A 13468-nucleotide genomic window follows, 5' to 3' on the forward strand; every position below is an offset into this window, starting at 1 on the left:
CTGAAGAATGGCCTGTGTCCTTGTCCCTGGAAGTCTCAGTGAACCTGAAAGTAGGTTTGTATTTGTGTAGAGCATCGTGGCAAACCTGCAGCTGACTGGCATCTCCAGCAAAAAAAAAAAATGGGCAGAGGAATGAGAGGTCCTTTCATGACGCAGGTGGGTCGATGCTGATCATTGTGGCTGAAGCTGCGGGTGAAGATGATCCTTCAGAGAATAAACAGCGGGACGGGTCACGGATGAAGAAGGTGGTTGGTACCAAACAGAGCAGCTGGAGGAGTGTCTGCAGGGATGAGGCTGCTGTGGCTGTGCTGAAGCAGGGACCCTTCTGCAGAGCTACATGGACGCAGTCTGAGGGGAAGTTCTCTATAAAGCCTCTCATTATATTGCTATAAAGATCTCTCCAAAGGGAGGGTCCAGCAGAGACACCGATAGGAAACTAGAAGGCAGCTGCTGGTTGAAGTGTCCTTCAGCAGCTTTGGTAATCAAACCCACGGGCGACTTTTGCGAGGGGAGCTCACAGCTTCCCCTCCTCGTTCTTGGTGGTATTTCACCCTCTGGTTTGAGAATGGGCCGGGCTGTCAGGCTGTTTTCTGTGCAGAGGAGAGCCCTGCAAGGAGAAGCAGAAGGTGCGGGTGGGAGCCCGTTCCACCAAGCTGCCCTCTTTCCCATTCCCCTGGTTACTCAAGTGATTTTCCTGACTGTCACATCTGTAAATAATGTTGCTGGCGTATCTAGCTAGATGCAGAGTGGGGATGGAGGGGGGAGGGCTGGCGGGGAGGGTGGCTGTAGCAGCCCGTCTTCCCGACTCATACAATATTTATGCAGGGCTGGGAGTCGGCGGCACTGACCTCTGGGTCGTGCTGTTAAACAGCTCCCGCAGCCCCTGCATCCTAATTGCTGCACTTGTCCTTTGCTCTGGAGGATTCGCTGCTCCTTCTCTCTGGCGAAGCAAATACTAATGGCAGCTCGTGCCTGGAGGTGGGGAGTGGTCTCTTCCCCACAAGGAAAAGACAAACTTGTTTCCCCTCGTGCAGATGAGATTTGCAGCTGCAGAGAAACCTGGCATGTGATGTGCCAGGCTCTCTGCTGCTGCCAGCCTGCAGGCTGTGCCAAGAGCTGTTGTATGTGTAATTTTGGGTTGTGTATCATCAGAGGGGATGGGGAGGGTGTTTACCCTGTCCCACTGGCTCCTTACAAGATTTCTGTCTTCCACTTAGTGGGGAGAGGGAAGAAGAGGCAATTGCAGAAGTTAGTTGGGAGATTAGACCTGGATGATGTGGTGCCAGAGGAGGGCAGAGATGGTACCAGGAAAGAAGAGGGGCTCAAACAGTGTCACAATACAGAATGGCATATTTTCTTGTAAACAAATGATTTGATGAATGGGAAGAGAGATGGTGAAGAAAATTGGAGACCCTCTGTGTGGTTGAGGGGCTCCTGCCCCCCCATTGCAAGGTGGTACAGCTGTGGCAGGAGGTGGAGAGGTTTTTCACCTGGCTGGTAGGGGCTTTCAGCTGATTCAAGTGGTTCAATAAAGCCCAAAAGATAAAACTCTTTGGTTACTACAACTGCCATAGCTTTCCCCCATGCTGTTTGGCTTGGCTCCGTCCTGCCTGGGGCTTCACGTCAGGTGTCTGCGAGTCCAGTGACCCAACTGGCCACCGACATCACTTCTTCTGCCTTGGCAGGTCCCCTTTGTGCCTGGAAAAGTGCTGTTTAGACTGGAGACTAATGGCCTTTAAGTGACATGATTGTATTATGTTAAGCGTCTATAGGCTTTACCATTAGGCACTAAGCAGTTTATGACTCATAGCTGAGAAGCCCTTGTCCTGAAGAGTTTATACACTAAATGGTCTGGACAGGTCAGGCATGGAGGAGGCAAGGTTTCCTCCTGCCTGTCGCACAGCAGGTCTAAGGAAGAGCCGGGACAGGATGTGTCTTCTCAGTCTTAGAGCAGTGCCTTGCTCTAGGTCTTGTGTGCTCCAGTTTCCTGGGGAGAAATATTTTTTCAATGGGAATTGTGCAGTGGGAGGAAGAGCACATTTAATTTTAGCTTAATTTCTGTGCGTGTTTTGGTTTTGAGGGGGCTTAGACACGATGCGTTGTGGGTGCATCTGTTGCATCAGATGTACTCCCTTACTCAGTGTGTAATTACAGCATCCTGCAGCAGCAGTGTGAACACTTCTTCTTAAAACAGCTAGTAGGCAGAGGACCAGGCGATTATTAAATTCATGTCTGTATGAAAGACTTCTTAAGAGACCACATAGACGGAGAAGGGACACGCTCTGTGTAATCAGGCTCCGCTGCAGTGTGAATCACAAAATATTTTAAATAGAGATCTCTAATCCAGACCCCTGCTCAAAGCAGAGTTAACTTCAAACTGATGTCCAGGTTGCTCAGGGTCTTCTCCAGATGAATTTGTCTCCAGGGGAGAAGATTCCCCCCCAAGTCTGTTCCAGCACTTCATTATCTACATGGTGAAGAGTTTTCCTGCAGCCTGTGGTCATGACGGGTGACTCTTACTCAGAACATGCCTGTGTGGTAGATGTACACAGTATCCAATTTTGTACATTCCTATTCATAATATGCTGTATAATGTTGTATTTAGTAAGCAGATGGACTGTCACAGCAACCTTGTGTGCAGAAATCTGTTTTTAAGGGGTTTTCACAGTGTCAGGTTCCCAAGGCTGGGGGGTCAACCTCAGCCCTGGAGGCTTTCCAGGTTCTCTTTCCTTGGGAGCAGCATCATGCATTTCTGATGTCAAAGGGAAGTCCACCCAGTCATCCTCCCTGTCTGGTAGGGCTGGTGAGAGCATTTGCTCTACCCGTTCCCTGATCTGGAGGACTCAGTCTGGAGGAGTGCAGAGCTTCTGCCTGCTGCACTCCTAACCTCAGCTGAACCGTGGAGCCGGCAAACTCTGGTTTCCTGCATGGTAATTAAGTAGCTATTTAAAAATCAAAAGGCTCAATTCTCATCCTGCTCTCACTGGCTACTTACTAACTCCAGGTAGGGTTACTCCAGATTTACTCCCACATGCATAGCAGCAGAATCAGGCCCAGTAAATAGAGCTATGAATCTTTTTAAGAGAAGCTGTTAAGCGGTAGCACATAGATTTATTGTAGCATCATGTGTGTGCAATTGTTGATGAACATCTTCTGTTGGAGGCTGAATACCTGCTGTGTTACAGCCTTGCTTTTAATGTTGAGATAGCATCTCTGCCAGCATCTAGCTGACGCACAGACAGATACCCATAAAAGAGCCAGATCTCGCGTGGTGTTAAATGCCTTCATGTTTCATTAAGGTTGATGACAGTGGAAGGCACACAGTGCTTTGCAGGATGAGCGAGTCATGGCGAGCCACTTGCCCTGTGTGGTTTTTGCAGCAGAATTATTTTCCTCGTGTGTACATTGCTCCGGTTACAGCCTGGGGTACCAGCCTTTCCCGGTTGCAGGCTGGCTGCTTGGAAAGCATGGGCGCTGAGATTGTCCCCAATTGCTTAGTGCCCAGCAAAAATTTAGAGAAGAGGGGTATGGCTGTTGGCATATGATGGGTGATGGGTGTTCAGACATTTCAGCCAGCGCTGCTGTGAGTCCCAAGGCTTGCAGCTTACCTTTTAATCTTCCTAGGCAGGAATATGCCTGAGAGAGAGAGAAAGCAGCACTGTCCACAATGGACATCACAGAAAAAGAAAAGAAGGTCTGAAAGTGCCAGGTATTAGCTTCGCTGCTTAGCTTGGGTTTTTTGGCCTCATTACCCTAATCCAATTAAAGATTGATGGAAAAAGATAACGCACACTCCAGTGAAGAGGTTTGTGTGGAGACTGCGTTCCTTCCTGGGCAGCCGGAGTGGCCCTGGTTATCTTGTGCATCACCACACCTCCCCGGGCCCTGGTGCCTCCACATGCCGTGGTGTGTGCTTTTCTCCTGCATCGTGTCTCTCTTATTACTAATGGAGCATGGATGCATTTTAGCTGCTGGTCAGCCCTCATTAATATCCAGAGATGACAGGTTGACATTTGTAAAGAAGACTTGCATTGACCTTCATGTTGTGCATCGGTGCGGTTGCCATGCGGTGCCCTGTGCTGGATGCTTCTTCCTGCGCTGCCTCGGGAGCGCGTTCCTGTTAGCAAAGGGACATGCTGCTCTGTAACCCTTTGCTGCTGCCGGGGACGCAGGCGGTGTGTCTGGGTGTCTCTGCATCCCTCTGCCCATCCCAAGGACCGTTCCCTGTAGAGCCTCTATCCATCCCGGTGAATGGGACTTGAGGGGGGTGTTAGGGTTGCACTTGTGGCTCCCTGTGGTTGTTATTTGGGTACTGGGACCTCAGTGGAAGACAGCTTCATGCCAACGGCAATGTCCCACCTGCTTCATTTTCCTGGCTCCTGTCTGGGGATGCGGCAGAAGAAAAGGCTGCGCTGCCCAGGCATCCTGAGCGTTGTCAGTCGCCTGTCTCTCCCCCGACCCAACCCATCCCGGCTTGAGGACAGCTGCAGCCCGCTCGGCGGTGACATTTATTAGCAGAGGGGGCTTTGAAAAAAAGGCAGGCTGCTCCTGCAAAGGCTCCTCGCTGTAACTCCGTCTCCTCCTCTCGCCAGCCCGTCTGAGGCAATGGCTGCTGGTGTTGAAATTCATTAGTGTTTCCTGACAGGCGATGGAGGCTTGCTCTGTCTGTTCCTACTTCCCTGCTCTCATGTCCCCGCTTCACGCATGCTGATATTTAAAGCTGATGTGCGGCTCGTAGGCTTGTTGCACTGTGACAAGTTTGGGGGTGGTTGAGAGAACTGAGAGGGTGGAAGGAAAGCAAAGAGGGAGGGAGATGGGACCTGTCTCAGGGTTTCTGTGAAAGCCCAGGGCTTTTCAGTCCCTCTCCAAATGTATTGTCTTTCCGCAGCTACTGCTTGTGAATTTAAAGTACAGCCATTCTGGGGTGGTTTGGCCTGCAGTGATGGGGGACAGAGAGGGATGGTCCACAGGTGTGCTCAGTGAGAGTGGGATGCAGTCACACAGCAGAGGTTCATCCATCCATGGGCTCCTCCAGCTCCTTGGCAGGTCTGTGGGCTGAGAGGCGTGTGAGTGGGGTGCCAGAGGTCTGGCAGGGAGTTTGTCCCTTCATCCTTCACTTTAGACGAGCATGAGGGGAAACTGTCTCTGTTCTTGCCTCTTTACACTGAGTGGTCTGGTGACTTCAGTGCTGGGGAGGAGACATCTGCCTGCCAATGCCCTGGATCACACAGGAAAGCTGCTCCAGTCTAACTTGAATTAATGGGATGGGGGAGTTGGGGTTTGGGGGGTTTTTTTGGAGGTGTGGGTCAGCATGCTTCAGTTCCTGCAGGCTGTGGCATGGCTTGGGCTGCGCTGTGTGCCCAGGATGCTCTGCTAGTATGTGGGTGCTGTGGCATCAGGCCATCAGAGCTCTCCTGGCCCAGCATGGTGGTTATTGCAAGGTCCGACCAGCCTTTCTGTGCCTCCATGGGGAGCTCCAGCAGCCTCAGTGCTGTGGAGCAGGGTCTTATCCCTTTGCATCCCCGTTGAAGCCTGCTGGCTGGGGCTTACTGTTTTAACCAAGTTTGGATCAACATAAGGCTGCCTCTTTGGGAGAGTGGGTTTACCTAAACTGCTTTAAATGTCTAGCTTGGCTCCAGCTCACACAAGGCTCAGTGTGCACAGTTGTGGCTTTGCTCACGGTGCTGTTTCTCTGCTAAAACCTCTCAAGTGCCTTAACACAGGATTTTATCTCCTTGGTAGCTTTCTCTGTTAGGAGAGGGCACCCAAGCTTTCCTCTTGGCCTGGCACACATCCCACCCAACATCTCAACAGAGCAGCACCTCTGCACCACGTGGTCTAGAGCCATGTCTTGACCAGCCTTGCTTTGAACTAGGGTGCAAGGCTGAGATGGCTCCTCTCTTTGGCTATCCCCTTGTTGCTGTTGTGTGCTGCAGCATCCAAGCAGCTTCCTTCAGGCTTTCCAGCCCTCTTTCAGTGAAGGATTTCCAGAGTAGGAGGCTGCCTGCCTGCTCCTTTGCAGCTTGGTGCAGTGGGGTTGGTCAGGACACAATTAAAATGTTCTGCATCTCTTACAACTCAAGGTCTCCAGGGCATGGATTTTTTGGAGGGCTGAGACCAGGTCTATAAAAACCAAGATTTAATGTCCCTTTATCTTTCCCATAGAGGGACTTGTTCTTTTAACTGGCTCAATATCAATATACCCAGAGTGTAGAAAGTGGCCCAATTTCTTTGTCTTCTGACATCCTGAACCCAGAAGCAGATGGACGTTAACCAGCTCTGATTAGTTGGGGGAATCAAGCATTAATTTTTTATACGCCAGGACCACCTGAGTGACGGAAATCAATTACAGCTGCCCCTCCCCCTTCCATATTAATGTGGTGGCTCCGAGCAGAGATGGAGGAACCTGTTGAAATGAGAAACCCCTATTTCTTAGTTTGACCCCCTAGATAATTAGGGTTAAATTGATATGCTATCGCACTGGTGACACATTTTATCTGCCTCTGTTTGTACAAGAGGATACAATAGTGGAGGAAGGACCAATTTGTGCCCCACTTTAGCTAACCAGACCGAGATAAAAGGTGTCACTAGTACGATAACATTCTTGTCTCATGCTCCTTTATTGTTGCTCAATTTGCCTTTTTTTTTTTTTTTAATCCTGTTCTTTTTCTTTCAATACCCTTGGTCATATTTTAACTCCATGCCATCGCATAATGACGCCCTGCTAAATGTGTGTGGAGATAGGCAACTCTGGCTGACAGCCTTCCCTGATAACCGAATTCCAGCCCATCCATCACTAGGCTGCTCTCCTTAACTTAAGGAAAGTGATAACTAAAGCAAGGCCGTTTATCACCGCCGAGCTGTGCGCTTCTTGCCGCCTTGGAGAGAGCTGGCTTCAACAGGAGAAATGCAGCCATGTCACCTCGCCTCCCATTTGCATCCCGTTCATCTCCAGGCTCCATTTACCCTGTGGAGTGGAGGAGCAGCGCTGGGTGGAAATCAGAGCCTGGGCTGGTGAAGCTCTCTGAAAATGGGGCAGAGCTGCCACTTCTTACCGCAGTCCAAGGAGGACTTGTCTTGCTTGGCTGGCAGAGGAGAGCGTGCTACCTGCTGTCACTTGCTCTTCTGTCCCAGGGGGACCTGTGTTTTGGGAACAGGCTGAGGTTATGTGCTTGCATCTCTGCTTCTGGGAGGAAAGACTTTACCAGAGCTGCATTGGAGGCTGGAAAATCCCACAGCCATTTTCAGGTTTCTCTCGATCAAGTGCAGTCATACCTGAAGCCACGGTGTTTGGCTGACGGGGTGGTTTTGATAGTCAGCTTCCTTCCCAAGGAACGAGAGCTTCAGTGTTTGGGTAGGCAGCAAGACCTCGTTGAAAAGCTGGAAGGATCATGGGGTGTTGAATGCAGTGAAATGTGCCATCATTCCTCTTCTGCCTTACCTGAGGGAGGGCTGAGTCCTGAGCTCTTTGCTCAGGCAAAGCTGCCCCCAGTGATCAAGGTTGAATTTTGTGAGAGCTAATAGCCATACTGAGAATAAGAGTGCATTTACCAAATGAGCTGCTCAAATAAATGGTGACCCTGGTAAATGGAGATACTTCCTTACGGGCCGTGACATTTCTGGTCCCAGGAGAGCTGCAGGTGTTCCTTGTTCATGCCAGCCTGGAGAAGATGCTGGAGAAAGTCCTGCTTGGTCACCAGGCTGAGGAATGGGGGACCACTTCAGGTGACAAGCTTGGAGTTGGGGGAAAGACAACGTAGGTGTGGTTTCCTTCCCATTGCTACCTGGGGACTTGATTTCTGTGCGGTGAGAACCCCTGGTTCCCTGTGCTGGGAACACTGCATACCCAGACTAGACCAGGACCAGGTTGCCCAGAGAAGCTGTGGATGTCCCATCCCTGGAAGTGTTCAAGGCCAGGCTGCTGGATGGGGCTTTAAGCAACTTGATCTAGTGGGAGGTGTCCCTGCCCATGGCAGGGGATTGGAACTAGATGATCTTTAAGGTCCCTTCCAACCTGAACCATTCTATGATTCTATGACAGCCCTTCCTAAAGGATGAGGATAGTGCATTGAGTGGCTGTATCCATGCTGGCCTGGATCCACCAGACCTGCACCTTCCAGCTCAGGAAGTAGACTGATGCTTTGGTCCATGCTGCTGACAGCCCACCCAGATTGTAGCATGAGTGTAGGTTTTCTAGTGCTTGAAAAACTTGGTGAAGTCTCCCTGGTGGTAACGTGAAATGAGGGGAGCACGAGCGGGGAGGGGGAGGGGGAATGTCCTCAGGTCACACAGCTTCACAGGCAGTTTCTGGGGTTGTTACTTGTTTGGAAAAATGGGTCATTTATTTAGTTGACATATTTATTTGGAGCATTTATTTTCTCCAATTAAAGACCCACTGTCCAGCGCCTAGGGCACACTGCCATCAGTCTCAGGGTGGAAGTAGAACCAGACTGTCCAGTTTGCTGGTCCTTTTGGTCCCACAGGGATGGAAATGCTTTAGATGTCATTCATTGCACTGGGTGGTTAGCTGTCAATTCCTGTGGCTAAGAAGAACGATGCTGTACTTGCTTCTTCTGGGCCCTATCCAAATGTTAAGCGAGATGATAATTATTCCTCTAACTGGAGCTGGGCTGAGACCTATATTAATGAAAACCTCTTGGACTGGGAGGAGAAACCCAGCTTTTAGTAACGTACCTTGTGCTAAGTGCTGTCATCATCCTCTCTAGCTAAATGTGAGCAGTGTAAGGAGAGGTTAAGCTGATTATGTGTCTGTATTAGACTGGTCATTTCTTTTAGGTGGTTCCTTTTCTTGTGGTCCTTTTTTTTTTCAATTTGGGCACCAACAGAAAGCACCTTTTCTGGAGGAAGAGCTTTCTTAGTGTGCTGCTTAGGGCTGCTGGGGTCTGTTCAACTACAGGATGTCATGGACATATGTGTAATGGCTGTAAAATGCGTGGACCAGGCTGCTATTTATGTGACGGCTGTGCAATTGCGAGGAGTGACTCCAGGTGGTTTATTTCAGCGCGATGGCGCTAGCATCAGATGAGCCGTGCCCGGAGATGAGACCACGCTGTCAAGTCACATTGCTTACCCTGCAAATTGCCGTAGCCCTGCTGCTTGCAAGCTCGTTCTTTTGACAGGCTTCCTGCTTTCAAAGAGATTCCTCTGGCCCTCCTTATTCAAATGTGTTTGTATGACTTAAAGTACTGCTCCTAAATGATGATACGTGCGTCTTTTTGGGATCAGGCATTTTGGTTTAGGCACAGAGAGTCCATTCCTTTCCTAGCCTAAGCAGGGCTCACAAAGCCAGTACACTGCTGGGGTCCAGTGTGTGCTGGATTCGTTGGCCATGTATTCCCAGGAGATTCCCCTGGATATGTTTGCTAGATTCCTTCCTTTTCTTCCCATAGAAATGGAGGCAGCACCAAGACCAAACCACTCTGATTCTGCACTGCCCCGAGTCTCCCATTATCTGCAAGTATACATCATCTGTGTCCTTCCATCTCCTTATGTGGGAGACTGCTTATAGGGCTGAAGAGATGCTGCCCTGTTCACCAGAGGGTTTGGAGCTGGGCTGAGCTCTCGGGTGCTGCATTGAGGTGCTGATAGTGCACCCCAGCTCAAGGTGGTGTATCTGGCTTTTACCCTCATCTGTCCAGTGCTTGCTCCTGAATTTCAGCCTGGAGCCTGAAGTCCGAGCTGGATTATTCACTCTTTCCCCTATGGAGAATGGGAGAAGACTTTGCCCTGAATGTTGGTCTGTGTTGGGATGTTTGAGCGGCTGATGCTGGCATTTGCAGTTCTTCCCTCCTCCCCTACCTCCCTTGACAGCCCCCAGACGCCCAAGGAAGTTATGAGATTCCCCACCCCCACTCTGTTTGCAAAAGCCTATTTCTGGGGTTGTGGCTTTTAACATGCACAAACAGCTCTAATTTAGTCATTTATTTAGTTGACATATTTATTTGGGATGTTCCTTTGCTTCAGTTAAAGATCCTGTGACCAGTGCCCCAGGCGTGCTCAGCAGTACATGAATGAGCAAGATCCATCAATTACTCTTGATCAGATCAAACCGGCCGGGGAAAACTCACGTAACTCATCTCCCTGCAGAGGCTTGGCTGGAGCCACACTCAGCGGCTTTGCCACTCAGCCTTCCCCGTCTGCTGACAAAGAGGAGGGACACAGCATCACTCCCCTGTGAAGGCACTGGCCTGGGCACAGTGTGGGGAGAAACAGTTTTCCAAATCCTGGGGTCCTGCTGTCCCTTCAGGCAATCTGCCTCCTTTACTGGGGCTGTTTTATTTTGTAAGCCCTGGTCCAGCGGCTCCCTGGAGCAGGGAGAGGTTAAATGCACGTGCTGGGAGCTCTGGCTCCTGGGGCTCAAGCCCATAGTGGGACAGCACCTTATATCTTCAGCGTTGGGACTGCTCTCTTCTCCCAAGCACCTGCTTGGAAAACAGCCTCTGTGTTTTAGCCTTAAAACATTGGTCCTGCAGCGTTACTACCCCCAAAAATAAGTGCATTGGTGCCTCCTTTCTCCCTCTTTGCTGAGATATTACAACACCACACTCAGTGTTTTAACCACAAAGGCCAAGTGGAAAAGCACCAGGGCATGACAAGTGAATTGTCAGCCCTTCCGTCTGCCCTGTAAGCCGCTGGCTGAGCAGGATGGTTTTGCAGGGATTTGTGATGAGTTCATTTAGCTAAGGACAGCCTGGATGCTCCAGTTGTGTTTGTGTGGTGGCCCCTGTGGAGAAGAGCCGTGCGCTGCGCTTGCACACAGCTCCTCTTCAAAATGTTCAGCCTGAAAAAGGTGTCAGCAGTCTGGACGTGGCTGGATGGATGTAAGTCTTCAGCCAAGCTCTGCTCTTGTGAGATATTTTTTTTTTTTTGCCCAGAGCTACGGTCCTTCTGATGTGCAGCGCGTTACGGCCGACTTGAGGGTCTCTTCCATCTCCCAACGAAATGTACTTAAGAAAACAGAGTTTGTGTTGTCAGGACACTGATTGAATCAAACCTGCTCTCTCTTCTCTCTTACAGGTTACCAGGACAATGCCAGTACTTAGGGCTGCCGGTTGCTGATTACTTCAAACAGTGGATTAATCTGAAAAAGGTACTTTTGTGCAAACTGCCATGGTCCCCGTCTCCCTCTCTCCCCCCTCCCCGTGTCCTTCTCCTTTCCTCTTGAAGGAGGTGTCTAATAACTACTGCTGTTTTGCATTGAAATGAGTTATTTTCTCAGAAGCTGGGCTGAGCGAGTCCTCCGGCTCCCTATTGTATCTCCTCTAATAGAGTCTTACTGTACTTGATGGGATGTGTTCTGCAGCTGGGGAGAATCCCATTGTGGCAGGCACAGTGCGGTGTCTCCGCATAATAGTGGGACACCGTGAGGCCCCTCTTGAGCAAAGGTTGTGTTGGCCCCAGTGTCGCTGACGCTGTTTTGTTTTGCAGCCGTGCGAGGCTCGTAGGAGCACAGTTCCCCTGAGATTGAATACTGATTGATAAACATGTGGAATTATTCCAGTATACAATCAGCATTTCCCTTTGTGGTATGGGGAAGAGGAGAGATGTCTCAGAAGCAGGTCCACCAGCGGTCACTTTGCAAAGCAAAACGCCTTGCGCTTCGGTGTCGGGTGTCTTGTGTCGCTCCACACCTTCTGTGGCTGGTTAAGGAGCAGCCTGCCATGCGTCCAGGGGTCTCCTGGCACAGCTGCTCCATCTGCCCAGAGAAATGTGGTGATGCCATAAGTCACAAATCAGTGGGAAGAAAAGAACAAGGGTGATCACAAGCAGTAGCAGGGCGCGACGGAGGCTGGGGTCTATGCACAAGAGAAACTGGGGTAACCCTCCTGGTTAAACCTTTGGGTCCCATCCAATTTAATGGTTTATTTGGGTTTCTGTGCCTTTTCCTTATAATTAGGGGTCTCAATAAGTGGAATTTGCTTGTAAACAGCTCGTTGTACTTGTGGGCTTTTCTTTTGTTCTTTTATTTATTTATTGTTTTAAATGGAAACGTGAGTGACAGGCTGAGCGGCCACAGAAGGACAATTTGCATGATCTGTTCCGTCAAATAGGGTAGAACATGAACTTAACAAGGGATGCTGGCAGCACATTCCCGGCTGAACTTGTCAAAGGGTCTTGTATTTCCCTGCTGTCAGAGCAAATCTTTTGGCTGATTGCTGGTCCTTGGTAAATGAAATCTGAAAGCACATTGGGGCATTCTGCAGTTCAGTGACCATTAATGATTGCCATTTGAAGTTCACTAAACTTCCGGTGAATGGATAGCAGCTATATAACCAGCAGGTTGATGGCTCTAGAATAATAATATTTAAAAAAAAAAAAAAAATCCCGATGTACCATGGTGTTCACTAAGAAGTAGGTTGATCCAACTGTGCTCCTCCTCTGGACCTCAGGATGAATGACTTGCGGCTCTTTCCCATAGTTCAAGGCTCCTGGATTTAGCCTGTTGGGAGCTGGGATTCTTCATAACATGGACATCCAGTCAAGTGGCTGTTTTTCAAGATGGGTCTTCACATATTGGGTGTCAGCAAATACTGTGATACTAAGCTGAGGGCTGGTGAGCATCCATGAAGTACAAAGCACAGGCCTAAAGGCGGGAGGAGGAGGAATGCGCTCCCCTGCCAGCTCTCTGCTGTGTGGGATAGGGGCACGTGGGTTGGGGTCTGTGTCCTCTTGTTCCCCTCTGCAGATGTGTTACTCAGAAAATAAGATTCAATCTCCTTCAGATACCGTGGGGAGTGGACATGTGTTAGAAATGTTCATCTTCCTCCAACCCTCCTAATCCCTTAAAAATCTGAAGTTTTTCTGACTCTAATATCTGATGCCATGTGACACAGGGTGATTACGAAGGGTCCCTGTGCCTCTCTGGGAAGTGACCCAGGTTGAAGATGAGAGCAGGGATTTCTGTCCTGTGGGTAAAGAGCTGCCTCCCCTGGGGCTAGCTCTTACCTCGGGGTGAGGACCTTTCCATGCCACTCACTGCCCTGCTCTCTGGCGGTGCTTGTAGATGAACCACCTGTGTGTTTTCATGAGAGAGGATTTCCAGCCTAGATCAGTAATTCTGGCCAAGCAGCCGGACCCAATGAGACCTCAGTCTCTTTTGAGTGAGCTCCCAATTGTGAGACAAATGAGGTTGGACAGGTATCCAGCCCCCCTGCTTTTCCCTGCATAGCTCAGGTGGCCCCTCTTCCCCTCCCTCTGGCATGTTCCTGACTTAGAAATACGTCCTAGGCTGAGGCTGCCTCTGACCTGATCCATGAAATGAAGGTGTTGGGGAGCGGGTGGTGTGAAACTGCTAATTTCTAGGTCACGGATAATCCAGAGACTTGAATGTTTCAGATGTGAAGAAAACAGTTCATGTGAGTGTAAATGGCATTTGTGACTGAGAGCAGTTTCCTGCAGCGTGGCCCCACCGGTGTCTGCGATCTGTCCTTTGGGTCTCTACTTGTGA

General features: G+C 49.9%; 1 protein-coding gene across 1 annotated transcript in view; it reads left to right on the forward strand.

Annotated features, from left to right (window-relative positions):
- Positions 1 to 13468, forward strand: part of ERI3 (ERI1 exoribonuclease family member 3) — a 125376-nt gene that overhangs the window by 33934 nt on the left and 77974 nt on the right. The window contains exon 5 of the mRNA XM_014939371.1: positions 11038 to 11110. Within this exon, the coding sequence (XP_014794857.1) occupies positions 11038 to 11110 (73 nt within the window). The remainder of the gene's footprint in view (positions 1 to 11037; positions 11111 to 13468) is intronic.

Source organism: Calidris pugnax, unplaced genomic scaffold, assembly GCF_001431845.1.
Source record: "Calidris pugnax isolate Ruff unplaced genomic scaffold, ASM143184v1 scaffold18, whole genome shotgun sequence".
Lineage (NCBI taxonomy): Eukaryota > Metazoa > Chordata > Aves > Charadriiformes > Scolopacidae > Calidris > Calidris pugnax.